This window comes from Blastocystis hominis, assembly GCF_000151665.1.
Source record: "Blastocystis hominis, Singapore isolate B (sub-type 7) whole genome shotgun sequence assembly, scaffold_9".
Lineage (NCBI taxonomy): Eukaryota > Bigyra > Opalinata > Blastocystidae > Blastocystis > Blastocystis hominis.
The window spans coordinates 55,608-83,354 of record NW_013171868.1 but is presented as its reverse complement, the minus strand read 5'-3'; the positions used below and the strand labels follow the sequence as shown (position 1 = coordinate 83,354).

The window sequence follows — 27,747 nt, the reverse complement described above, 5'->3', positions numbered from 1 at the left end:
GGTATTACCACCATTTGCCAATCCGACGCGTCCTCGCGCACCTTCTTTTGACATGAACTAAACTTTGAGGAATAATGTGATTCCAAAACTCACTTTCTGTAATGTATTTGGTATTTTCATTGTGTGTGAGGACAATTACTAAGTGATATTGGAAGAAGTTGTTAGACAAGGGTCGTGTATTGTTTTGGAATAGGTTGGCTTTGATGTATTATTTCTCTTTGTTGCTGATTCTTGTCACAAAACCAATTTTCCTGGAACAATATGGGAAACTCTCTGGAAACAAGTTAGTTCTTGTATTATTCGTGTTTCCACACTCTTGTTTATTCCATTGTACATATATAACATACCAATCTCCTTGTTCAGTACAAATATAAATATCACTTTCAAAATTACAACTATCTTCTGAAGGTAAGTCAGCATCCGATTATCGACCTCCAGTAAAAGTACCTATTTCTACAAAACTCCACACTTCTCAAGATAGAACCCTATTAACATTCACAATCTACAATCCACCTTATCTCACATATATTCAACACTAACAATACGACAATTAAACAATAACCAAATTCTATCCGTATGTACTACCCAACTATCATTTTATCACGATTAATTTCCACTGAAATACTTCAAATAGAAGAGAAAGTACCATTCTCTGTTTTCCAAGAATCGGGACAGTTTGCGATCATTCGACCCAAATAATTAGGGGTATAAGATCTACAAAAGAGTGTATTTCTAATGGGAAATATTATAATCTACTCAAAAACCAAGTCCCGTGGTATTGCCAATACCACTACATCAGAAGGGAAACTCATTCCTGTCGGAGTGTTTTTAGTACTGTTATTTGTAGTATCAAATTGGAAATGGGAAGTATATGAAAACGGGACTTGCTCGAAATCCGAAAGGATACATGGTCATTAAGGCATTCCAAGTGCCCTCGGATGTAAAAACCCTCCGCCAGCACGAAAAATATATGGATTATGTGAATTCGAAGTTAAATCCGATCGAACAACCAAATCTGGCTCCTTTCACTGTATTTTGTATTTTGCATATTTCATTTTAGCGCTTTTTCTTTGATGAAAAGACCCAGACTGAATATCTTGTTCGACCCTACTTTCATAGCTGCCTAGACGCTCGCCTCAAGTAGATCTGCGTTTTTCCATTCATTTCTAGTTCTCGCCCGTTCCCTAGTGATATTGAAAAGCGCTGGATCGTGTACCAGGGTCTTCAAGTAAGATGTGGTCTATTCTCGATGATTTTTTAGGCATTGCAGCAGCTGCACAGCCAGAACCTGTCTCACGGTGACATTAAGCCCGAAAACTTCGTCGTGACCTCTACGGGCTGGGTGTATTTAACATATCCTCATATTTTTGTTGGCTGCGTTCCTTCATTCCACGGATTTCGGTTACTACAAACCCGCACAGCTCTCTCTCGAGGACAACATCTACAGTGTGTCTCTATCCTCGTTTTAACCCTAGCCTATTTCTCCTACTTCTTCACCTCGCAAAAGCGCCACGCCTGCTATTTGGCCCCCGAGCGAATCGTCCAGTATCCCATGTCGCTTCTCTTCATTTCTGTCATGCCTAGCGGCGAGATCACCAACGCGAATCCTCCCTGCTACACCGACGGAACGCTGCCTCCTGACCAGCCCTGCGATATCCAGTAGGAAGTTCGGAGAGAAGCTTCCCGTAGCTGGAGCTCGGATATCTTCTCGATGGGCTGCGTCATCGCGGAGATCTTCACCCACGGCCAAGAACTCTTCGATCTCAGCTCCTTGCTGCGATATCGATCCGAAGACGTGGATCTCAGCCCGATTCTGAACCGAATCTCGGACGAGAAAATCCGAGTAGGGACACAGAAACACATCGATTCCTCTTAGGAGCTCGTGGAGGCGATGATCAACAAGAACGACAAGGAGCGAAGCTCCGCCGAGCAGTATTCCAAAGGATTTTTGATTGAAGAGCAGATATCTGAATCGCTTCACGAACGACGACAGCGTATTCCCGATGATTTTCCGCACCATGGTCTATCCGTTGTTCCGCGAATCCATGCGTGCCGTGAACTGCGGAAGCGACGCTCGCATCGCTTTGGTGCTGAGTCGGTACACCGAGATCATGCAGCGTTCTCTTCGATTTCGTGCGGGTGACGCGTAGAAATGCTGGGCGTGCGGAACGTCAGCAAGGAAGAGCGCTACGCGCACTACGCGCTGCGTCTCCAGTCGCTTCTGGAGCGAGTGCGCGGGATGAGTACCGCGGAGCCCGCGCCGAATCGCTGCGTCAGCCTCAATCTGGACGGGTATGAGAGCAAGATCGGCGAGCGACTGGCCTCGCTCGAGAAGAGCATCGCTGCGTTGAAGCAGCGCATGGAGAGCGGCGAGGACGCTGCGCACGACGATCAGCTCGCGAAGACGCCCACGCCGATGGGAGATCATGTGCTGGAAGTGGAGGAGGAGGTCGACGAGCGCGTTCCCGCGCTGCCGTTCGGCAAGGAGAGCATTCTGCTGGTGTTGCCGCTGGTGACAGCGTCGCTGCGCAGCGTGAAATACGCGGTGAGCAAGATCTACGCCATGCGATTCCTGACCGATCTGAGCCGTTATCTGGACGACGAAGTCGTGCTGCATCGCATTCTCCCTCACCTCGTGAATGTGCTCATGGAGGCGTGCAGACCCGTTTCGCCCACGTCGGAATATGCTTCGGTGATGAGTGAAGTGGGGGAAGGAAACAAGACTGAGGGATAGGCGATTCGATGCATCACCAGCGTGCTGAACTGCATCCACACGCTTCCTCGCTCCGATTTCAACCTCGTTTCCACGTACATTCTCCCCGCCATTTCCGCCGCCCAAGAAAAGTCGGATCCCCGCGGGAGCGTGACGCCTAGAGACGACTATCAAGTGAAGCTGACGGTGGCGGAGTGTCTGTCGGACATCGCTCTGTCAGGCCGCCGATTGCTGAACGTGGAGCAGAAGGAGAAGATCTACGAAGCCCAGACGCAGAGCCAGGAAGCCGACAAGACGAAGATCAGCGTGGCCAGTTCCTACAGCGAGGACATCGAGCAGCTGCGCGATAGCGTGCGAATGTGTCTGCTGCGCGCGCTGAGCGACTCCGACGAGGAGTCTCCCGCGGTAAGCGTCCAGAACGCCGGTTGACCGATTGTAGATCGCGTGCGTGATCATCCAGCACATGGACGATTTCTACACGTTCTTCGGGTATAAAATGTTCTTCGACATCATCGCGACGTCGTTCATGGCCAAAGTCAATTCGCCGTCGTTCTACGTGAAGTTCCTCGCGATCGACGCGTTCTCGCTGCTCTATCGCCGCTCGACGAACGGACTCACCGATTTCATGACGGTGATCATCAACTCGGTGTACAGCATGCGCCACATGGTCATGCTGAAAGTCCTCTCCGTCTTCGTCGCGCTGCTCGAAGACCAAGAAAACGTTCTGCCCAAAGAGACGGCGGAAGCGATCATCCTCACCATCGTACTTCTTTTTTGATTGAGAGTGCTGATCAAAATAGCGGCCTCTGCTTCTGCATCCCAACCCTGCGATCCGCGAGAAAGTCATTCAATGCCTGCTTCTGATGGAGCGCGTCTATCCCAAGCCCACCACCCAAGCGATGATGATTCGACTCATCCAGGACTACTACGACTGCCCTGTCTTCTACCTTCCCTGGACGCGCGACGCGCTCACCGTCCACCTCCACCCTCCTCTCGACTACACGCAGCTGGAGGAGGCCGAGAATGCCGAGGGCGTCGAGAAGCAAGAGCGCGACCGGCAGAACGGAGGTCGCCGAGAGAAGATGAACGTGATGATCGCCGAGGCCACGCTCGATTTCGATATGGGAACCGACCTGGTCACGCCCGACGTCTTCACCAAGCAGATGTACATGCGATCGTTCATCCGCTACGAGCTCGAAGCCGACAAAGCCAGCGCCGCCGCCATTCAAAGACGCGTCCGCCTCGCCATGATGGGCGACGATGCTTTGAATCGAACCAAGTCGCGCGCTGGATCGCTGTACATCCCCGCGGGAGTCGGGATCGACCAGCGACGCCCGTCGATCAATCAGCCAATGACATCGCCGGAAAAGCCGACGCGTCGGTATGTGCCGAATATTGGAAAGAGTTGCGATGAAAAAAGGGGGTCATGGGTAGATGTGAATCGCTACCAGCCGAGCGGAGATCTGGTTCGATGCGTCGAGACCGAATCTCTGACCAGCGTGACGCATTTGGCGACGATTCCCGTGGGAATTGGAGGGTTGAGTGGACCGTAGGGAAGCAATATTGTGTATTGGGGAAACGAAAGCGGAGAAATCGGGTATTTGGACACTGGGAAGCTGACGCGGCGCGATTACAGCGGATTGGTGATCAACCACGTGGTATGGAATAGTGTTCCTTTGTGAAGGCAGAGCGCCGGGATCACGAATATGCATCTGTGCGCTGACGGAACGCATTTGATTTACTCGACGGCGGACGGCCATCTGCTGATGCTGAACATCGAGTTCGCTTCCTTTTTCTTGTTCGTTGACGCGCAGAACGCACGCGGACGATTCGTTCTCGCAGGAGCAGGAGTTCTCCTTCACCGAATCCTCGCTGATCACGTCGGTGAGCGCGCCTTCTTCGCGACAGAACTGCTTCTTCTACGCCTCGATGAACTCCATTTCCCTCGTCGATTCCCGCGTCTACAAGCCCGTCACGCGCATTCCCGTCAACAGCTCGCTCGGAGTCATCACCAGCCTCGCTTACGGTTCGCTTCTTTTCGGCTCCTCACCTCCAGACAGCGCCAGCGAGATTTTGGTGGCGTCCACTTCGCGCGGATCGATCCAAGTGTACAACATGCGCTACCCGCTGCTCGTTAATCTCTGGCAGCAGTCCGACCAGGCCTCCATCACGCGAACTCGCCTGGGCCAGCGGTAGCCTCGAGGACGCGCGTTGATTCTAGGCTGGAGTCCATTCCGACGCTGTGGACCGCGAGCGGAAATAACCGCGTGTATCTGTGGAATCTGGAGTCGGGAGAGTGCTGCCGCTCGCTGCAGGTCGGCGAGCAGTCCGCTGTGGAATTGAACCACGTGTCGCTGAAGGTAGAGCGAGCAGCCAGGTCGTGAAGTGCAGAACTTGAACGAATCGACGTTCGGATTGGTGGATAGCCACATGCCCGTCTATCAACACAGCATCAACGCGATGGTCATGCCGCCCTATCTGAACTCTTACTCGCCTTGTAGACGCTGAGGAGCGAAGCGTAACAGATAGACGATCCGAGCTATGTGCTGACTGCTGGAGGCGATCGCTGCGTGCGATTCTGGAGCTTCGAAGAGTCGGAGCCGTCGTACACGGTGTGCAGCGTGGAGAAGAGCGGCGTGGAGGACTACTACAAGATGGAAGGAACGGTTTGCAAGTGCGTGGAGGCGAAGAGGGACATCGCGACGTCGTCGAGAAGCAGCGAAGTGCATCCAGTGCATCCGAAGGCGATTACGGATATGGTGGTGACTGGAAACGAGAAGGAAGAATTGCTGCTGACGAGCTGCATGGACGGAGTAATTCGAATTTGGAAGTAGTAGTAGTAGTAGAAGGAATGAGTCGAGTGTTTGTTGGATCCAACAGGGAAAGAACACACTACTAAATATACTTGGAGCTTTCTCTCTCTTTTCGTTTCACATACAAGAATTGAAGGACGGAAGAAACGAGTCCCACGATCGAATACACGTGCATCAAGGGCGTTTCGCCGAAGATTCCCAGCACACACAACAGTCCGAAGATCGTAATGAAGATCTCGTTCAAATAGAAGAACCCACGGCTCAAACAGAACGACGCGTAATACGACGGCGTGCACGCGCAGAAAAACAAAATCTCGCGGATCTGCCGCACCTTCCGATCCGTCAACAAGTAGTAAAGCAAATCCGTTTTCCGCTTGCTGATCGGCGATCGCATCTCCTCCAATTCCCTCACAAACCGAATCAAACAAGTGAAAACGAAGGGGAGGATCAGATAATGAACGCGCGAGACGACTCGATCCAGCAAAGACGCTTGTTCTCGGTCACTTCGTCCCGATAAAAGCAGCAAAATCAGCGGGAAATAGAGCAAATAAGGCTCGAAGGAGGGCAGAAGCAGCGCCAACACGACGAGCGAAAGAAACGCAAATACGACGAACGTGTCGTTGATCGTTCTCACTATCGGGAAGAACGTTTTCATTTCTCCAGACGAGAAAACGGAGTTCGTCTATTTGAGAATGGAGAAACGGGGAAACTTTGGGGGAAGAGGGGAAGGAAGAAAGACGGATGTAGAAGAAGAGCGAAAAAACGACTTCCATGAAAATGGTGAGAGACAACGAAGCGAACAGCGTGTACGTTAAGTAATCTATGATGATCAAGCCATTCCGATGTCTACTAATTCCGTTTTTGAGCGGATAGTAGGAGTAAATGGCATAACTCACAATGATGAGCATGGCGGTGAGAATAATCCACATTCCGAACCTTTCATTCATTCCATTCAATAGTTCAATGATACAAAAAAGGAATCGTTTTGCCCACGGTCTGCGTGAGAAGCGACGGCATTCGCAGCGAATATTCGGCGTGTAGAACCAGCAGGCAGTAGACGGTGATGAGTAAACCGACGAGCAAATGCAACACTTGATTGGCTGGATAGTACGAGAACGAAACGAAAATGGAAAGAGAGACTGCGATGGAGAGCACCGTGAATAAATGGATCGCGTAATTCGACGGCAACACGTGAAGAATCAAGCAGCAAATCAGAATGATCGCGATCGACAAAGCGAGGAGCGGATGAATCAGCGGCGATTCGCTCTCACTGAAGTCGAAATCTCTCACGACTGTGGAGAAATCGGGGTTCATTACGAGCAGAATAAACCCGACCACCACGAGAAGGATGTTGATTCTGCGAAGCAACGTCGCTGTTTCGATTGGCGTGTTGACGGTAAACACGGAGAACAGACAGAACAGGCTTGCGATGACGACGAAGAGCGTTAGAAGAATCGCCACGCGCGTGGAAACGTAATTGGAGAAATAGCGAACGAGGCCAGCGAAGGAGAAAACGTCGATGGCGACAACGATCGCGAAGTTCCAAAGAATGTGGATCGGTTCGCGACGATAATGGAAGAACGGACCGAGATACACCACGATTAACAGGCTGATGGAGAGCTCTGCAGAAATGGAGTTTGTGAGAAGGAGACACGCTTTGCTGATCGAAATGGTGAGGAGGAGTCGAACGATCCAAGGAGCCAATCGATTTTCCGAATAGAGTCTACGTCAAAACCCGATCGAATCGAAACTTGAGCGAGACAAAGAAGAGGATGAAGGAAGTGAGAAGAATATAGGAGAAGGAATAAAGCTCGATCGACACTAGAGAGAGAGAGAGCTGTGTTGTTAGAACTACTCTGCCAGAAATCGACGTGTGTGTTGATCAGGCAATATTCGATCACGTGTAAAAGGATTCCAGACACCAAACAAAGCGCGTTCAGCAGTCCTGGGCTTCGCTCATGCAGCAACGCGCCGGGAATCGCGAGCGAAACCGCGAGGAACGTGATGATAAGTAGCATGAGGGTCTGCGAGAAATCTTTGGGAAGCGAGAATCTACGAATTGAATGAGCGAATGAATGAGTGGAAAACTGAATGCTGGTGAATTCGCGTGTTACAACTCGAACGACCAATGCGAATAAACACCCGGCCAACCCGAGATAGAGCTACGTCCCACTCGAAAACCGCGATTACGCTGAGTGATCGCGTGTAATAGAACTGTGCGAAGCACCACGCGCCGACGATGACGATGAGGAAAACGACCCAGGAAGTTTTGGCGAGAAGACAGACGGCTGCCGAGACGACGAGAATGCAGAGGGACGAGATGTGCCGAATGCATTGACTGCGTGAAAGAACGAATTCAATCGGACTTTGTGTAGTTGAGGAAGTGGGAGAGAATGGGGAAGAGCGCGCACAGCGTCGCTGTGAAGAGGAACACGTGGTTTAAGGGGCTGATTGGGACGAGAACAACTTGAACGAGAAGCAGCGTGTAGAGAAAGAGAATGAGGAAGAGCACTTTGAGCACGTTCAGTCGACTCGCTTCGATCTCTATTCATGGCTCGGCTTTCGGATCTCTACGCGCCCAGGAGAAATAACGAAAGGAAAGCAGGCCGAGAAATACGGAGGCGGGCGTTGAGGAAAGCAAAATCAGTTGAAGCGTGAAGGACAAAGGAGCGGATTTGAGTTGAGAGAAGGAGGAAAAGACAAAGAAGGATAACGGAAGAATCGTGGAGAGGAAGAAGTAGAGCCAGACTTCGAACTGAGTGGATTGGGGAGTACTGGTTTTGGAGGGCGGATAGAAAAGGAAGAAAAGAGCGATGAGAACGATTTGGAAGGCGTAAGGCTGGAAGGAAGAGGCATGATAAAGAAGAGCGATGGTTAGGATGAGGATGGAGAGGGTAAGTGGAAAGAGGATGTTTTGGATTCGAACCACGATCTTGGGGTGAGTAAAGAATACATAAAAAGAAACCGCGAGCATTCGCTGAGAGATGATGGACCGAAACTGCAATAACCCGTAAATATCTAAATGAAATTTGTAGTGAATTAGATACAGCAGCAAACAAGAATCTGCATACAGAAGAAATAGTAGGGAATGGTAGCAAGTGTCACTCTACATATTCGGCTGTGAATATTTAAACGAGTAGAATTCGTGAAACTTGAAAAACACATAAAATGTCGAGACAAAGAAGGAACCAGCGAAACAACGAAAAACTCTACGAATCCAAACAATGATTCTCGCATACAGTTTTACTCGTTCTCTAATATCGAATATTGAAGCAGAAAGCATTGTTAATGCAAAAAGACCAATAATGCTGAATATGACTCAAATCACAAAATGCCCACCCTTTTCCACATATACCATAGAGCGAAGTTAGGAAAAAGACAAAGAATAGGGTGTATATCGTTGAGCTCATCCCAGCAATAGGGAGCTTTTCAAATCCCTCTGTCCGAAACCCATAGTCACTGCATGGTGAACCAAAAGAAAATGAGAATACTTCATTGTGTAAACAAAGAATCTAACAAAAGCAAAACCATTATTATGCTCAATATCTCATATATCCATTGCCCATATTACTTCCTGGTGCTTGTTGGGGAGGCGTATATCTCGTCTGTGGAGGCGTATACGATGTTGGCACGGTGGCGTAGGGCTGATAACCATAAGGATTCGAATAAGCAGGTTGCGGCACAGGCGCATTATATGGCTGCGCTACTCTCGAGTACTGCTGCTGCGGCTGCTGCACAGGCACGTATTGAGGCACTGGCTGCGGCGTGTACTGCTGCTGTTGCTGCACAGGCGCGTATTGAGGCGCGGGAACATATTGCGGGACCGGGGAGTACTGGGGCCTGGGAGAATAGCGAGGCACGCTGTACTGCTGCACCGAGGCAGGGACGGGAGGATAGGGCTGGGAATACGTCGGTGCTGGCTGGGGAGTGGAGTAGGCGGGCGCTGGCTGGGGAGTGGAGTAGGGAGCGGTGGGCGGGGGTCCCTGGACGTAGGGCTGAGCGTAGGAAGGAGCCTGCTGGGGATAGGAGCGACGGTACTCCGCTTCCTGGGGAACGGGCTGGTACACGGGCTGGGGAGCACCGCGAATCACCGGCTGGGAAACAGCTTGAGGCGCTGGCTGGGGAACGGACTGGTACACGGGCTGAGGAGTCACGGGAGTCACGGGTTGAGGAGTCACGGGCTGGGGAGCAGGCTGAGATATGGGTTGAGGCACAGGCTGAGGTGCAGGCTGAAGTGCAGGTTGAGGAGCAGGCTGAGGAGCAGGCTGAGATATGGGTTGAGGTGTAGGCTGAGACACGGGCTGGGGAGCAGGTTGAGACACAACTTGAGGCACAGGCTGAGGTGTAGGCTGAGACACAGGTTGAGGTGTAGGCTGAGACACAGGCTGGGGAGCAGGTTGAGATACAACTTGAGGCACAGGCTGAGACACAGGCTGAGACACAGGCTGAGGTGTAGGCTGAGGAGCAGGCTGAGGCACTACTGGAAGCGGTTGCTCGACCTGAGGAACGTTGGCATTGCTGGCAACACTGACAACGCTAGCCACGCTAGCCACACTAGCCAAAGTGTTGACAGGCTGCTCCGGATGGCTCGCAGGATCAGGAACATGAGAGACATTCTGGAATTGGGACACATCAGGCGTTGGAGCAGGAGCAGGAGCAGGAGCAGGAGCAGGAGCTGGGGCTGGCACAGGCGCTGAAACAGGAGCAGGAGCAGGAGCTGGAGCTGGAGCTGGCACAGACGTTGGAGCAGGAGCAGGCACAGACGTTGGAGCAGGAGCAGGCACAGGTGCTGAAACAGGTGCCGGTGCTGGTGCTGGTGCTGGAGCAGGCATAGACGTTGTAGCTGGCACAGGAGCAGGCGTAGGAGCAGGAGCAGGAGCAGGAGCCATAGGTACGCTGGGCAAGGGCAACTCCATCTGTCCCTGGACAGGCTCCTTCACCGGCTCGGGATATCGCATCTCCTGCACAGGCCCGGGATAGGACAATTCGGGCCCAGGCTCCGAGTAGTACATCTCCTGCACGGGCTGCCGCATTGTCTGCGGAGCCGGAGGCAGCTGCTCCATCGCCATCGCCGCCGGCTGCAGCGGCCCGCTCGGCGCGCTCGGCAGCTGGCTGATCGGAATCACACTGGGCTGCGGCTGCGGCTGCGGCGCCATGGGGGCCGGGGCGAGGGGCGCGACGCCGGCAGGATACTGGGGGCGCGCGGGAACCACGTAGGCGCTGTTCCCAGGGAGCGGCTCGTGAATCACCTCGGCGCCCTGCGGCGGGAAGGCGGGCATCGGCGCGCTCTGCACCTGCGACTGCGAGAGATCCACAGGGGCGTAGGCCAGCTGCGCATTGCCAGGGTCCATCGCGGGGAAGCCGGCCATAGACGACGCAGCGAACGGCTGCTGCGGCGGCTCGGCGGGGTTCGCCCAGGCGGCGGGCTGCATGGCGGGAGCGGCGGCGGCGAAGAGGGCGCTGGGGTCGAGATCGAGACTGTCCTGCTGGTAGAAGAGAAGGACGGGCTGGTAGGCGGAGGTGACGCAGTGGTCGATCATGGAGGCGTCGTCGGTGAAGTAGCGGAACTTGGTGTCGTTGCACTCCATCCAGTAGAACTTGCCTTGGTACTCGTAGAGGCAGATCGCGACGTAGTGCTGGCCGTAGTAGAGAACCATGCCAACGAGATGGTACATCATGCCCTGCCGGTCGGAAAGGCCGTCGCGCTTGAGCATTCCCAGGTTCAGCGGCATCACGAGCGACTACAGGATAGAGAACACGCGGGAAAAGAACGTAGAAGAGCGGCCGGAGACGGTCTTTGGGCATGTGATCGGTGGAGTACACGAAGCTCAGCGTAAAGACGGGAGGGAGCGTCTTGAGCGTATCGCTAGGAATGAAGAGAAAGCACAAGCGAGCGACCATTTGCAGAACTGGCCGGGACAGTCCATCGAGAGAAGGCAGCGCGGATAGTCGGTTTTCATGGAGAGCAGGAGCAGCGAGGCCAAGTAGTCTTCTTGGCGGATCTGCGCGGATTTGTAGAAGTCCATTGTGGAGAAAAGCTGCTCCACAATGAGTTGGTAGTAAAAGGCGGTATTCGAAGCACCGCTCTCATCTCCGCAGAAGCTGCAAATACTCTTTTCGAATAATTCAAACGCAAAGATCTATCTAAAATACACACAGTGGACCGTACTTTGTGGCTGATACACTGCGAGGGCTGCATCCCCGCTGTTCCAGAGCAGGAACCGCATAGACGGTGAATAAACTCCAGTATATCTTGCTACCCAGTGAAAAAACGCGTGTACACATACAAATACTTCTGACGAATCTTCCATATCATTCGCTCGTTTGTTGTAGTATGCTGCCAGGGCGGAACGAAGGTCCGCAGCACTCAGCGTTTCGAGCGAACTTTTGCTATCATAATTAATCAACAAATCCTAATTCATATGCAAAATCAATAATGTACCCTCAGTGAACAATAGATGCACGTACATTTCCCCGGTCCATTAACTACAAATGAGGCAGTCCACAAAAGCATACTGCTTTGATGGGGAATATAGGTATGTATGATTGAATCCTTGAAATACTTAATATTCCATAGATTCTATAGATTAGTACATGAAGTCTTATCAACCTGGATAATACTGTTCAAAAAACAAAAGTTAGAGCCAACTAAGTTGGCCAACGGCTGGAATGCAGGCTTACTCATCAAAAATATGGAAAATGGACTATCAAGTACAAAGGCAAAACGGGAAAACGTATATTATTAAGGTGTTTTTCTATGGATATGTGTTAACTTCTGCTTCGTACCATCGGGATGGATGATTTGCAACTATATCCCAGGAGTGATTTCGTTTTTGTTCATTTTTGTAAAAACACCACCTCACCCGTTTTGAACAATATGGTTGTTCTACTGTCTATCTAGTCTCTTCTCACACATAATTTGGAAAGAATTGGCATTTCAGCTAAGAAAACACAAACGTACAAATGAAACTATCCATATTATTTTGACAAAGTGTGACAAATCATTCAATGCCTATCCTAGCAGATTATTTTATGAGTGTAACAGTTCCTCCGACAGGTAGAAACTCTGTTACGAGCCTGATGTCCAGAGGAAAATATTGGGCGATCAAATCCTCCGATCGTCGTAGTTGATAGATATCCTGTAGAGGATCATGCAAAACACCGATTTCCAGAGAATTCGCAATACGTCGTGGATGTTATTGTTTTGCTATCTAGTGCTGTATTCCAGGAGGAGTAAAAATCAAGTATGTTCGCAGGGAACAGCGTCGGCCTTATCTGTTTACCTTTTGTTTCACTTTAGAGTTACCGCCAGTTTCCAATCTAACTTCTAGTGATCGTTCGCGTAGTTATGGAACATCCCTTTTCTACTACGAAAAGATGAGTAGGTTTGTGTTCATCGTGTTCATCAACAGAGATAGATGGAGAGTGCAAGAAAGACAAGAAAGGGAGACAGCTTTATGTGCCCCGCGCCTTATGTATTTTATCCCATCAACCCTTTTTTACTGCCTTCAACGTTTTTCTTCGGGAATTATATCGAAATGCCATCCTCGATTCAGAAGACCAATTTGCAGACGAAAACGATTCGATTCCGCGAGTTGAATCCTTTGAAGCATTGTTGCGAAAGGGTTTGCCTTTTCTCCATTTCGTGTTTCGTAGGTTCCCTTTACGACACCCTTCTTGACGACAGCATGGCACTCCTTCCCCGTGCGACCCATTTACGCCAATAACTCCTAGTGGAAAAACACATTCAGCATTTCATCGACTTTTGTCCCTCTCTGGATCCAGGCTTTTTGATTCACGTAGACGCTTCTCTCCCTGAAACAACCATAGCTCCCGGTGTTTCAGAAGATTTATACGATTCGAATTCCTCCTCTGACGCGCCTCCCCTACACCGACAAGCTGTGTTTCAAGTGTCTTTTCACTTCTCTTTCTCCCAAAAACATCGTGAAAGTCTACGCAGCGATCCTCCAGGAGCAGCGCGTCCTCTTCGTTTCCGAGCAGATGGACTCCTTAACCCTCTGCGCTCAAGCGTTCAATAGTTTGCTCTATCCTTTCCGCTGGTTCCATCCGTTCATTCCCATTCTTCCCTTCGCTGTAACCGAAACGATCTCTGTATCTCCGCTCTTTCTTTGCTTATTGCTCTCGTAGGCGTCGTTTCCTTACATTTTCGGAGTCACGACCAATCAGTTCGAGACGGAAGATTGCCAGAACAATCTGGACGGCGTGATTGTCGTGTATCTGGACTACGATAAAGTGGTGGTTCCCAAATCGTGCCATCTTGTGGAATTCCGAAAAAGCTTCGTCAAGAAAGTAGTGACTCAGATGGAGAAGTACTTGCCTCCTCCAGAAAGCAATTCTTGGATGTTTGTTTGATGGATAGCACGTGTTCTTTATTGTGACAACACCAACATTAACGAATCCGAGTTCCTTGTCTTTGAGATCGTGTTCGGCCCGGGGAAAATGGGCGTTCGGCTCAAGTCCAAGCAGGCCGTTCTCTTCGAAGACAAAGATCCCGTCGATTGCGTTTACATCCTTCGAGACGATGACGACATCACCATTTCCGGGCCGGGAAAACGCGTCAAACTCCTTCTGCGAAGCCCGGTGATTTTGTCTGTGAACGGTGCGCGCAGCCCCAGCGACTGATCGATAGGCGAATGCATGATCGGCAAGGACGTCAAGGAAGTGAAGCATTACATCATGGAGGGGCGCCGTCCCATGCTGATTCGCTGCCAAATCGGCGTGGCTCCCGCGGGAATGCAGTCGCTCTCGTCTCCTTCATCGCGCTCTCTTTTATCGCCAGGATCCTCGATTAATTACAGTTATTCGACGCGCGATTCGTCGAGTTCGATCACCGACGAGGAAGCGTTGAGTCTTTCTGCGAAGATTCCTGCGGGTTCCTCGCCTCGCAATTCGGAAGAACTCTCGATTTGCATTCCGGAGAACGACTCCGGTATAGCAACGAGCGTTTCTCCGATGCAGCACACGCCGCCAAGCGACAGCGAGTCGAAGCAGGTGCATCGATTCTATCGGTTTGTGTCTCCGCGGTCGGAAGAGAATGAATCGGAGACGCTGGGAAGGGATCTGAGCGTCTCGGAGGTGGGAATGGAGAAGGGTGGCGAGGCGTAGGAAGACGAATTCATCGAGTCGCTTCGTGTGACGTTTATGCTGGAGCTGTGTCGCTTGATCGGGCATTATCGCGATTGTTTCAGTGGGGATGAGGAGGAGGAGGAGGAGTGAAGCGTAGACAGCGACGTTGAAGAAAACGCGACATTCGAAATGATTCTGAACCGAAAGAAGTTTATTCGCGAGGTGGAGGAAGAGGACACGAAGCTCGTGAAGGCGATTTCGAAGTCGCAGCTGTTCCACCACTTCGTGGAGGACGCGTTCGAGTACGAAGACAATTACGAGATTAATCTGTTCAACGATTGCATCAAGCTGCGACAGAGAATGGGGCATTACGCGGAAGAGTACATCCGCGAGCGGTTGAATCCGAAGAATTGGGAGCTGCAGACGGTGAACGTGGAGACGCCGAACGCAGCTCATCTGCCGGAGAATTGGGAGACGGAGTCAATGTTGCGCGCTCCGGACCGATTCCCCAAACTGGAAAAGCAGTTCTTCGGGAAGCGAAGTCCTCGCATGATTCCAACAAAGATCGCGCAGAGCAAGTCGATCGTTCCGGAAGATATAGATGCCTTGCTTAAGAAACTGAAAAAGCAGAAGAAAGAATGGGATGTTTGATACAAACATGCAAATGAAGGCAACTTAACATGTGTGAGAGTTGATCAAATCGTCAATATGTGTGTGAGTGTGCGTGTTTACGTATTTTCTCCGGGATTGTCTCCTCTCTGCCTGATGGAACACAGAGATTCCAGTAATTTGTGTATATCGTGCGTATTCAAATACTCCAAAATCTACGAATCAAACTCTTCGCCCGAGCCCACAGCGCTGATTCCTTCTTCATCTCCCTTCTCCAACAACTCCTCCGCCACTCTCCGCATTCCCAAATCCTTTTTCCCAATCTCCTCCAAAACCCGATCAATGTCTTCTTCGGAAATCTTCCACGGCTCGACCTCCGCTTCTCCTCCCTCAAGCAGCAGATCCTCGTCCTCTCCCTCTTCTCGCCTGCCTCCTAAAGTACACAGCACGATCAGCGCTCCCAGCAGTCCCTCAAAGTCCTGCGATCGCAGATATTCTCCGTAGAGTTCCACCAGCACTGGACTCGATTCCTGCAGCAATTCGAACAAAATCTCGCTCTGCGCGACAGAGACTACGCCGCTCTCCACCATTTCTCGGAACAGCGTCTCGAAGAACGACTTGGCTTCGTCTCGCAGCTGATAACTCTCCACCATCTGCTTCAGCCTGCGAAGCATCGACGCCAATCCCTCGACGTTCTTGCTCTCCACACACACATCGAACGAATTCACCACCACTTCGTTCCCGCCGCAGTACTCGTCCACCACCCAGCGCAGCTCCGCTTCCGACAGCGCTTCCGTGCGCTGGAGCTCCTCCAGAATCGCTGCGTGCTGCGGATTGCTGACCTGCGCCAACGGCGATCGCAGCGCCTCCAGAACGCGCAGATACAGCTGCAGATTCTTCCGCAGCGTCGCTAAATCGTGGTCCTTCACGAACTCGTCGTAGCAGTGCCGAACCACCGCGGAGCGGTCCATGCTTCGCCGATACAGCACGGCGTACTCCGTCTTCGAGAGCGACCCCTCGCGCTCCAGCTTCAGCAGCTGCTCGGTGATCTGCCCGGTGGGGTAATCCGCCGGCAGCGCGTCCGTGAGACGGTGGTCGGTGCGGGACGAGCGATGCTCGCACTGCTGCAGGAAGGGCTGATAGAGCGAGGGGTCGAGGAGCGGCGCACCGACCACATCGGTGAGCCTCGCAAAGCGCTGGAGTTGGGACGGCTCCTCGCTGAGGAAGCGCACCAACGAGGAGGTTTGCGCCTCGCTGAGGATGTGCAGCTCGAAGAGCGTGTAGAGAAGCACTTCGGCGCGGCTCAGCTGCTCCAGAACCACGGAAATGTCGAACGTCTCGGTCGTGGAGCGCCAGGAGCCACGGTTGCGGACTTGCTGGGAATGGGCGGAGAGACGGACTTGCGGACTGATGATGTCGGGCTTGATGGTGAGCAGGAGAACGCGCAGAAGAGAATCTTTGAGAGCGCCTAGATCGTCGTTTCGCTCAAAAGCCATGTAGGCGGAGCAGACCAAGCCGTCCTCGTTTTGAATGAGGGAAAGAAGGACGGCTGCGTGCTCGTAGGTGATTTCCTTGTTGATTTGCATGTTGTACACGATGAGACGCAGAATGTCCATTTTCACGGTGGTAGACTCTTTCACCTGAGAAACCAACGTGTGAAGGTGTTGATTTAGCGCTGGAATATCATTGTCCATGAGGAGATTGCTTGCGGCAGCCAAGCTGGAGGATTTGCGATTATATAGAACACGTAGAGTAAAATAGTCAAAGTAACGAAACTCGCCACCTTGCCTGCATTGGTGGAATACGTGCTGAAAGAGATTCTCCTAGATGGTAAGATACTAGCGACAAGCATACCACAGCCGTAGCACGTTTCTTCATGGAGGAAGGAGATAATGCTACACTGGATACCAAAATTAACCAATACGATCGACTACAATCAGTGCTTCCGAGTTAGCAAACGATTCAGGGCGAGATAACACTTCAGCAAAGGAGTAGAACCTTCCTGATCCCAAATCCTTGACGCCAGCGATCTCAGTATTTGGAGGTAAAGAAAAAGCCACGCTTAGTTCCTGCTGGAGAGCACTCTCAGATTCCGTTCCACACAAAACTATTCTTTTTTTCTTCTGGCCATACGAAAATGTTACTTCGCTCATTTCCGAATAGCTTGTTTGAATAAAGCTCTTAGGACGCGAACTTAACGTTCCCAACAGATCACAAAATAGATGCGGAATTCCCAAATTCCGTGGCTTATTTTTTAAATTGAATTTTAAATCATTTTTCTTTCCTGTATCAAGAGGCGAACACGTCCATAGTACAATGGGTGATGAAGGGATGAGGATTCGAAGGTTAAGAGTTGAGCAAAAAAGAAAAAGGAATAGAAAAGGAAACTCCGAAGCGGGGAATCGAACCCCGGTCGTCCGCGTGACAGGCGGAAATACTAAACCACTATACTACTTCGGATCTGTTTGTGAATTCCAGAAGTACTATATATCGATAATATCACATTGTTGGAAAAGCGATCGATAGAAATATTTAGAAAGTGCACTGAAGTATGAAATATACTTGCTTATCAGCAAATCAAATTGGTGATTGTTTTGCACTTCTAAATTCAAGTACCGTGCTATATAGTTTTTATAATGATCGCGAGGAGTACAGGCAACAGAAGGCGTTGGATAAGAATAATTTGAACGTCACAACGATACTTGTGGATCCTTTTGGCAAATATGTTTTGTTATATGGCAAAGATGCTGTCTATATATTTTGGTTACATCGAAAATCGGCGGGATACCCTTGCCTCTTTTACAAGGCTATAATCGCTGTTGAGTGAGTTTTTTTATATATCTCGTTCACACGTAGGGACGTAGAGCTATCGTGTAGCAAAGCATCGATAGTTGAAGTAATATGTCATCCTCGCCTGAGTGGCGTTTTTGTGGTTCTTTACAGTGATTGCACGTTGGACGTGTTTAACACCTCCGAAAAAGCACATCTATTATACACAACGTCCGTGAAGTTGGACAATCATCCCCACGTCACTCCTTTGTGTTGTAATTTTGGCTCATCCTCTGGAAGCGATCAGTTTTCTCTGTACGTAGTCTATTCAACGGGAGAAATCGCTCTTCAGAAGATTATTCATCTTCCTCGCTACTTTTTGACACGAGAGAACATGAAAACGCTGTATAAACGCGATCCCTCGTTATTCTCGTGGTTTTGTACGTGGAGAAAGATCGACGAAGGCTTCTACGAATACGCAATCCCGGAAGGTTTTGAGCCCCAAAGAGACATGACTCTTATTTACACTCCATCAAAGCCCCTTCCCCTCACTGCCGCTGCACTCAGTTTGTACGCTTCTTCTTGTTCTTACTTTTAATCTCACTAGACAACCGATCGACGAGAACTCGGTGGCTGTGTTCCTCCTCTCGAACAACTTCAAGATCTCCGTGTTTTTGCACGTTCTCGACGAGCCTCTCTCTCCATCCGTTCCTTTCACCTCGCTTTTCTAATCGCTAGACGCTTATCCCCGTCTCTTCTTTTTCCTTCTCCCACTTCCGCCCTTCCTTTATCTTCCCCGATATCTTCCCCTTCTCTTTCTTCATGATCGGCTCCTCCACTCTGTTTCCCCTTTTCCCCATTTTACATCCAGCTATTACGTCGAGTTCCCCTGGATGGCTCACCTTTTATCCGATCCCACCATCGAAAACCCGATCATTTCCCAGCTCTCCGAGTTCCCTTCCGCTCCTCTCGGCATTTCCGTGCCCTTCCTTCTATTCTCTCTCACGCTCAGTCCATCAACACCGCCTTTCTCTCCCATGTCGTTCTCGCTCTCCATTCTCCCGACCTCATCCAGCAAATCCCCGTCGATCGTGGCAGCGAGCCCTTCCCCTTCCTCCCCGTCTCTCTTCCTCCTACCTCCATTCTCTGCACTGTACTCACATGCACATCTATTCAATCTCAGGACGCGCTTCTCGACATGGCGAAGACGCTCCAAGGCTTCCGCAAGACCCGCTTCTTTACCCAGTATGTCGAACTGCTCAATTCGATGGAGCTGCAAGACGAAGAGGTCGAGACCGCGATGTTCGCTTCGGTCGTGCAGCGCTCTGTGGTTCCTTATATGAATCTGTTGCTGCGAATCAAGCAGGAAATCAACAAAGCGGGAGAGGAAATGCAGACTACGTTTGCCTTCGTGGAGAAGCAGGCCGAGGCGATTCAGGCCCAATTGGAGGCGATAACCGCGGGACATGATGAGCTGAGCAAGCTGTAAAACCCCGATCAGTTGGATGAGGAGTAGACAGGCGAAGTGCCGAAAACAGCAGAAAAAGCTTCAGATTTTGTATGTGAAGTTAATAAAAGTGGGTATAATTGGTGCGAATAAGAAGTAGAATCTGAACCTGAGTATCGAGATCGGAAATGAGTGGGAAAAGGCGGGAAAAGTCACGTGTAGAGAAGAAATTCGAGAGTTGGGATCGAAAATCGGGCAGGTTTTGGAGATGACGGAGAATCTGCGAGAGTATATGGAGTATTATAGTATTGTGGATGAGATGGACATGCGAAGGATCCTCGGAGGGAAGCCGAAGAGCAACACGTTGGATGAGTTGAAGAAGATGAAGGAGATTAATGTGCTGGTGAAAGATATTCCTTCGAAGTTGCAGAAGGCTGAGGAATTGATGGATGAAGTGGAGCACAAAGCGGTGATCGAGAAATTTAGACAGGAACTAAATGGTAGTAATTGATATTTGTTTGTTCCCCAAAAACAGAGTTGGCTTTTATGGACGAGGGTGATCGGCTTCCATCACCTGCACGGCTCTCACATCGTTCATTGCTAACAAACACACGTGTGTTCCTATTTTTCGTTTTGACTCTCTAGCGGGTCCAAGAAGGATCACTCAATCCGAAGCAGAGCAGGATTTGAAAAATATGACAAGACAAAGCCTGGATGTGCGTAGAAAATCGACTCCTCCTTCCAGAAGGACCACCGTTCAGCCCCAGGAAAATATGAAAGCATTTATATCAAAAAAGCGTCCATTTCCAGAAACAAACAAAAGTGGCGCGAACCAAGAATATAAAATTCAACGTAGGGTTCGAAAATAGGGTTAACATGAAGATGGAGAAGAAAATGAGGACTTGAGGAAAAATGGTCCGAGTAGCAATTCTTCGACATTTGAAATAATTTATGTACAAATAATGCACTGGGATGAGGGGTAGATAAAAGACAAGAGGTACATTGTACTCGACATCGTTGGGAGTGGCAGTAGTTGCAAGGTATACAAGGTCGTTACCGAAGATAATGACGTATTTGTACTATTCCTGATCGACACTAGGTTTTGGCTTTGAAGCAAGTCGATTTAAGCAGTCTAGCCAAGTCTGTAGCGGATGACTATATCAACGAAGTGCACCTACTGCAGAAACTCCACGGTTCTCCAGGAATCATAAAGTTAGTCGATTACGAGCTAAACCAGCACCAGCAACGTCTCAACATCGTACGAGCTCACTCCATCTATATAATTCTAGCTCTTGGAATACGGAGAGACCGACCTGAAATCGTTCCTATTGGAGAAACAGACATCTCTCGATATGAATCGAATTCGTCTACTCTGGCAACAAATGCTAACCTCTGTAAACTCCATCCGCGAGCTCGGAATCGTCCACTCCGACTTAAAACCAGCGAATTTTCTGTTCGTGCAAGGCGAACTGAAGCTCATCGACTTTGGAATTGCGCGCGCGATCGCTCCCGAATCGACGAGCATCATTCGAGACACCCAGATGGGGACGTGGAACTATATTTCGCCGGAAGCGTTGATGGAGACGGGGGATGGGAAGGGGGGTCGCGGAATTCGCGTAGAACTGAGCGGAGAAATCGAGCTTAGATCGGATGTTCGTGCGACGTGTGGTCGCTTGGATGCATTCTCTATCAAATGGTATACGGGAAATCGCCGTTCCAAGACATCCAAATGCCGCAGAAGCTGCTCTCCATCGCGAACGACGAGTATAAAATTGATTTTCCCAAGATCGAGTTCGCCTTTTGCTTTTATTTCCATTCAGCAATCCCTGGCTTCTCGACGTTCTCAAGCTCTGTCTCCAGCGAAACCCGAAGAAGCGACCGACCATCAGCAGTCTTCTGCAGCACCCGTTTCTGCAGCCACAGGGCGAGCAAGCGATGCAGGTGTTCCAAGCGGCTGCGTTGGGGAACGACAACATGCAGGACGTCGTACGGCAAATTTTGCAGACGACGGAGGATCCTATGTGGGAGGAAGAGGGGTTCGTCGAGGCGGTTTGCCACGAATTGGCGAAGCAGTGTGTGGAAAGCTCGCGCGTTAGCTTTCTGGAAGCACTGGATCGAGTGAAAGAAAAGACAAGAACGCATTGATATCGATTGTTTGAGACAAACAGAACACTCCTCCACTTGCTCGTTTCCTTCCTCGCCCTCCTCTTCCTCGTCTTCCTCCTCCTCCTCGTCTTCTTCTTCTTTAATGAGAATGTGGTCATCTAGTTTTGAATTCATTAGATTCGCGTACCATCTGCTTCGTCTTCTTTATCCGCCTTATCGAGAACTATTCATCAGCAAGCTGTTAGGCACCTACTTGCATCTTCATTCTCCAAAATCGACTTTCCATTCCGCTCGAAGAGCTCTTTGCCGGTGAGTTTGTCCCTCACAACCACTTCGTTCACATGCATCTCTGCGTCAAACTTCTTTTTCCACTCATTGAAAGTCTCCACAGTCACAGGAGTTCCTATCAAATCAAGAGAATCTCACGCATTCACCCCAATTCTTTGGATGCTCATGGAGTTCTTGAATGATCTCTGCCTTTTCTTTCTAAGGAATGACAATAGAAGATGAAAAAACACACCTTTTCGCGCTCGGCCTCTTCGGCTTCCTTCGCCTTTTGCTGGCGTTTCATCATCTCATCGTACATGGATCCTTCCTAAGGCTTAAATAAAAGAATAAAGAATACTTCAACTTTGGGGACATTTCTGTCTATGAGCCAGTCCTTGACAATTTCAGTAATGTTGTAAATCATTGCCATTCCCACAAACTCTGGAGCTCTGTCCTAAGCAGTAAATAGAAATAACAAGCCATGCATAAATCATTTGAGTGAGATCAATAAGGTCATCTTCGAGAATGTTTTCCCCATCAACAAACCGAATATTAGGAACTTCATCTGGATACTGGGGTGGATAGCGAACAATCATCGAAACGGAAACTAATTGGAATCACATAAAATAAACGAAGAACCATAGTTTTCGCCTCCCAAGGTAGGAAAAAGTCTTATTTTATAAGTAATCGGATTCTGTGAAAGAGCTATTGTAAAGACGATGCAAAAGAAGGGTACATTCAAAGTCGTCCATAAACACAGCTTGCATAGCTTCAACTTCCATCTCTTGCTCTTCTAAATGATCTACGTATAGGGTGAAAGGAAAAATTAAAATACCAGACATTTTGAAACAAGGCTATGAACTAAAATGATGATCTTAAGGTTCAATGGCTTTTTTGTAACAAAAGAATATGTAACAAAGGCATTACAAGTGAAAGTATGAATGGGCGTTGCAGCAAATGAAGGAACTAATACCAAAGTTTTCTTCAATAAATAAGACATTTGTAATATTAAAGGTATACCTAACCCAGAAAACCTTTGCTAGAGTGTGATTCACATCTACAGCAATTACACTTAACAACGCCAATTCCTTTAAAAGAAATAATGCTAGTTATCAATATACCTGAATAACATAATAGAAAGACAATAACAATATTTCTGGGTGGATTACTGAAGTGCGTACAATAATAAACAGAAAAGCGTACAATCATGTATTGTAAATAGTTTAAAAACACATGGTAATGCTAAATAGCAACATTATTAGCCACTTTGAGTTATGCAATTCACATACCATCTTATATATACTCATTCATAACTTTCATTATCAAAAGCAAATAAACCATTAAAAAAAGATATTAATTATTGTGCAGTCCTGCTAAATCTATGGAAGTGGATACTCGAAACATCAACAATGATCATTCGGTCTAGAATACAATACAAAGTACACAATATTGAACCCTAATACTAAGGATCTATATAGTGTAAACATAGTTCAGTAAATAGTAAAACAAAGTGATTATTCAAAATCCATGTTCTTGATTTACACTGAATTGCAATAGTTGCACATAACCAATATTTGTGTGCTTAAAATGATTCTGGGCAAATTGTGTTACAAATATCCAATCATTCTATTTATAATCCACAAAACCAAAGTTATCAAATGTATTTAAAAGGCAAATACTGTCTTTCTATTCTTATCAGTATTATTGACTATGCATAATATATTGCATCATAACGCTATTCATCATTCACTCACACCCCATTTCAATTACACTCAATTCTTTTCATTTCTATTCTTCTATTATCAACAAATCAATTCACTGAGTGAATGAGTGAGTGAATGAGTGAGTGAATGAGTGAGTGAATGAGTGAATGAGTGAATGAGTGAGTGAATGAATGAATGAATGAGTGAGTGAATGAATGAGTGAATGAGTGAATGAGTGAATGGTTTGGTTTAATAATAAAAATAATAATAGTAAGAATGGATAAATAATTGTGTGGAATAAAATAAAATAGTAAAAGAACAGCATCGAGACTTCTCAGCGAGTCACCCACACTGGTACTAACTCGACTCGTGATGACTTAGCTTCCTAGATCGGACGGGTTAGGGCGCTTTCCATCAGATATGGCCGTTCTCATTTTTTTATTATTCAATTGCCTATTTAAACATCACATTCTTATCATCATTCACTCACACCCCATTTCAATTACACTCAATTCTTTTCATTTCTATTCTTCTATTATCAACAAATCAATTCACTGAGTGAATGAGTGAGTGAGTGAATGAGTGAGTGAATGAGTGAGTGAATGAGTGAGTGAGTGAGTGAATGAATGAATGAGTGAATGAATGAGTGAATGAATGAATGAGTGAATGAGTGAATGGTTTGGTTTAATAATAAAAATAATAATAGTAAGAATGGATAAATAATTGTGTGGAATAAAATAAAATAGTAAAAGAACAGCATCGAGACTTCTCAGCGAGTCACCCACACTGGTACTAACTCGACTCGTGATGACTTAGCTTCCTAGATCGGACGGGTTAGGGCGCTTTCCATCAGATATGGCCGTTCTCATTTTTTTATTATTCAATTGCCTATTTAAACATCACATTCTTATCATCATTCACTCACACCCCATTTCAATTACACTCAATTCTTTTCATTTCTATTCTTCTATTATCAACAAATCAATTCACTGAGTGAATGAGTGAGTGAGTGAATGAGTGAGTGAATGAGTGAGTGAATGAGTGAGTGAATGAATGAATGAATGAGTGAGTGAATGAATGAGTGAATGAGTGAATGAGTGAATGGTTTGGTTTAATAATAAAAATAATAATAGTAAGAATGGATAAATAATTGTGTGGAATAAAATAAAATAGTAAAAGAACAGCATCGAGACTTCTCAGCGAGTCACCCACACTGGTACTAACTCGACTCGTGATGACTTAGCTTCCTAGATCGGACGGGTTAGGGCGCTTTCCATCAGATATGGCCGTTCTCATTTTATTATTATTCAATTGCCTATTTAAACATCACATTCTTATCATCATTCACTCACACCCCATTTCAATTACACTCAATTCTTTTCATTTCTATTCTTCTATTATCAACAAATCAATTCACTGAGTGAATGAGTGAGTGAGTGAATGAGTGAGTGAATGAGTGAGTGAATGAGTGAGTGAATGAATGAATGAATGAGTGAGTGAATGAATGAGTGAATGAGTGAATGAGTGAATGGTTTGGTTTAATAATAAAAATAATAATAGTAAGAATGGATAAATAATTGTGTGGAATAAAATAAAATAGTAAAAGAACAGCATCGAGACTTCTCAGCGAGTCACCCACACTGGTACTAACTCGACTCGTGATGACTTAGCTTCCTAGATCGGACGGGTTAGGGCGCTTTCCATCAGATATGGCCGTTCTCATTTTATTATTATTCAATTGCCTATTTAAACATCACATTCTTATCATCATTCACTCACACCCCATTTCAATTACACTCAATTCTTTTCATTTCTATTCTTCTATTATCAACAAATCAATTCACTGAGTGAATGAGTGAGTGAGTGAATGAGTGAGTGAATGAGTGAGTGAATGAGTGAGTGAATGAATGAATGAATGAGTGAGTGAATGAATGAGTGAATGAGTGAATGAGTGAATGGTTTGGTTTAATAATAAAAATAATAATAGTAAGAATGGATAAATAATTGTGTGGAATAAAATAAAATAGTAAAAGAACAGCATCGAGACTTCTCAGCGAGTCACCCACACTGGTACTAACTCGACTCGTGATGACTTAGCTTCCTAGATCGGACGGGTTAGGGCGCTTTCCATCAGATATGGCCGTTCTCATTTTTTTATTATTCAATTGCCTATTTAAACATCACATTCTTATCATCATTCACTCACACCCCATTTCAATTACACTCAATTCTTTTCATTTCTATTCTTCTATTATCAACAAATCAATTCACTGAGTGAATGAGTGAGTGAGTGAATGAGTGAGTGAATGAGTGAGTGAATGAGTGAGTGAATGAATGAATGAATGAGTGAGTGAATGAATGAGTGAATGAGTGAATGAGTGAATGGTTTGGTTTAATAATAAAAATAATAATAGTAAGAATGGATAAATAATTGTGTGGAATAAAATAAAATAGTAAAAGAACAGCATCGAGACTTCTCAGCGAGTCACCCACACTGGTACTAACTCGACTCGTGATGACTTAGCTTCCTAGATCGGACGGGTTAGGGCGCTTTCCATCAGATATGGCCGTTCTCATTTTATTATTATTCAATTGCCTATTTAAACATCACATTCTTATCATCATTCACTCACACCCCATTTCAATTACACTCAATTCTTTTCATTTCTATTCTTCTATTATCAACAAATCAATTCACTGAGTGAGTGAATGAGTGAATGAGTGAATGAATGAATGAGTGAATGAATGAGTGAGTGAATGAATGAGTGAATGAGTGAGTGAGTGAATGAATGAGTGAGTGAATGAGTGAATGAGTGAATGAGTGAGTGAGTGAGTGAGTGAATGAGTGAGTGAGTGCTTCTTTTTTATGGAAGAAGATTACTGTTTTTTATATATGAAATTTGCAATTACGATTGATATTACTGTTAACTGCAGCATTTAGGTATCAAACACATCCGATTTGATTCCATTATTATCATTTTGATAAATCCATGTTTTTGTGATATATTGATGAACAAACAAACAAATGATAGTTGGATTGATTGTATGGTGAATCCAATATGATTTCCAATGCTATTCAATCGTATTTTATTCTATTTTATTCAATTTTAGTTTCATTGCCTTGTTTTATCCATTTCACCTCTATTTGATTCTGATCTATTCTATTCTATGTATACAGTGATCGATTCCTATTCAATAAATCAATATCAATCATTCTATTGTATTGTATTGTATTGTATTATCTACCGATTTAGCAATGGATTCACAAATGTGAATAATCATCCAATATCAATCGATTCCAACCATTCCATTGTGTCACTATCAAATCTAATCTTATTATTCATGATGATTATTATTATTATGATTATTCGAAGCAAGCAGTTTCCTATCATTATTGAACAAATTCTAGTTCAAACCTATTCAAACCATCATTTGTATATTATTATTATTATTATTGGTAGATTGGATTCATCATTTGTGAATGTTCAATATGTGATCATTGGGTCATTGGTAATAATAATGATAATGATAATAATGATCGAAAACAATGACTGATTGATAGATTGATTGAAACAACAATCATAATTCAGTATCATTGTTAAAATGGTAAAGAAGAACATCATAATAATCAGGCAGGATTGATATTTTGATAATTATAGAATCAAGAATTGTGATCAAAAATCGATTTGAAACAAACAAGCAATCAATCAATCTAACAATGGAAATGTTCCTAAACAATGACGAATCACTGAACAAATCAAATCAAAATTATAGATTTAATGCTTGATTTTGACAAGATCAGCGAGAATAAAAGAAACATCTATGAATCATATCAAATTAATCAAACTATACTCGAAATTGATTTCGATCGAACATATCGGAATGAATTAGGTAGATTGACATTTTGAAGATTTGGAATATCTAAATACTATCAATATTTAATATTCAGAAATACTTTTCAATGTCACTACACGAGGATTATAGAAACTAATTCCGACAGATGTTATTGATGTTAGATCTGGAAGATCTACAAAACAAATCATAACCAATCATTTCATTATTACTTCGAAGTGTCAATGAATTTGAATCATCCCAACTTCCAGCAAATGCAAAATTACCGAGTTGAATGGATTGTAATGATGGAAGATCTACATTAATCATTTCATTCGAGTTCATTCAATACTTTCAATTATTGTTGATAAGGGATAACGGAATGCATAATCACCTAATGTA

General features: G+C 46.7%; 7 protein-coding genes; 5 read left to right on the top strand and 2 right to left on the bottom strand.

Annotated features, from left to right (window-relative positions):
- Positions 1-735: 735 nt before the first annotated feature.
- On the top strand, positions 736-3,142 carry GSBLH_T00004952001 (uncharacterized protein; the record flags this gene model as incomplete). The annotated part of the gene is made up of 13 exons (XM_013043932.1): positions 736-816; positions 848-1,030; positions 1,061-1,140; positions 1,171-1,228; positions 1,262-1,378; positions 1,422-1,446; positions 1,476-1,659; positions 1,690-1,843; positions 1,877-1,932; positions 1,964-2,087; positions 2,405-2,692; positions 2,735-2,844; positions 2,875-3,142. The coding sequence occupies 13 exons, from the start codon at positions 736-738 to the stop codon at positions 3,140-3,142; spliced, it is 1,728 nt and encodes a 575-aa protein (XP_012899386.1).
- A 1,337-nt stretch (positions 3,143-4,479) lies between these two features.
- GSBLH_T00006909001 (uncharacterized protein) lies at positions 4,480-5,547 on the top strand (the record flags this gene model as incomplete). The annotated part of the gene is made up of 5 exons (XM_013043931.1): positions 4,480-4,493; positions 4,528-4,905; positions 4,935-5,073; positions 5,105-5,210; positions 5,243-5,547. 5 exons carry the CDS (start codon positions 4,480-4,482, stop codon positions 5,545-5,547), a joined length of 942 nt encoding a protein of 313 aa, XP_012899385.1.
- A 3,492-nt stretch (positions 5,548-9,039) lies between these two features.
- GSBLH_T00004951001 (uncharacterized protein) lies at positions 9,040-12,211 on the bottom strand (the record flags this gene model as incomplete). XM_013043930.1 has 8 exons in its annotated part: positions 9,040-11,267; positions 11,299-11,392; positions 11,425-11,666; positions 11,696-11,782; positions 11,814-11,939; positions 11,969-12,012; positions 12,043-12,106; positions 12,137-12,211. The coding sequence occupies 8 exons, from the start codon at positions 12,209-12,211 to the stop codon at positions 9,066-9,068; spliced, it is 2,934 nt and encodes a 977-aa protein (XP_012899384.1). The 3' UTR covers positions 9,040-9,065.
- A 347-nt stretch (positions 12,212-12,558) lies between these two features.
- Positions 12,559-13,925, top strand: GSBLH_T00006908001 (uncharacterized protein; the record flags this gene model as incomplete). The annotated part of the gene is made up of 10 exons (XM_013043929.1): positions 12,559-12,583; positions 12,615-12,649; positions 12,672-12,790; positions 12,858-12,907; positions 12,939-13,151; positions 13,183-13,230; positions 13,261-13,325; positions 13,357-13,638; positions 13,675-13,856; positions 13,907-13,925. The coding sequence occupies 10 exons, from the start codon at positions 12,559-12,561 to the stop codon at positions 13,923-13,925; spliced, it is 1,038 nt and encodes a 345-aa protein (XP_012899383.1).
- Positions 13,926-14,184: 259 nt separating this feature from the next.
- On the top strand, positions 14,185-15,264 carry GSBLH_T00004950001 (uncharacterized protein; the record flags this gene model as incomplete). The annotated part of the gene is made up of 5 exons (XM_013043928.1): positions 14,185-14,368; positions 14,397-14,476; positions 14,506-14,622; positions 14,653-14,734; positions 14,771-15,264. 5 exons carry the CDS (start codon positions 14,185-14,187, stop codon positions 15,262-15,264), a joined length of 957 nt encoding a protein of 318 aa, XP_012899382.1.
- A 173-nt stretch (positions 15,265-15,437) lies between these two features.
- GSBLH_T00004949001 (uncharacterized protein) lies at positions 15,438-16,718 on the bottom strand (the record flags this gene model as incomplete). The annotated part of the gene is made up of 1 exon (XM_013043927.1): positions 15,438-16,718. The coding sequence occupies one exon, from the start codon at positions 16,716-16,718 to the stop codon at positions 15,438-15,440; it is 1,281 nt and encodes a 426-aa protein (XP_012899381.1).
- Positions 16,719-20,133: 3,415 nt separating this feature from the next.
- On the top strand, positions 20,134-27,594 carry GSBLH_T00004948001 (uncharacterized protein; the record flags this gene model as incomplete). The annotated part of the gene is made up of 8 exons (XM_013043926.1): positions 20,134-20,290; positions 20,321-20,391; positions 20,422-20,508; positions 20,538-20,696; positions 20,728-21,054; positions 21,084-21,229; positions 21,259-21,556; positions 27,499-27,594. The coding sequence occupies 8 exons, from the start codon at positions 20,134-20,136 to the stop codon at positions 27,592-27,594; spliced, it is 1,341 nt and encodes a 446-aa protein (XP_012899380.1).
- Between the last annotated feature and the right edge of the window lie 153 nt (positions 27,595-27,747).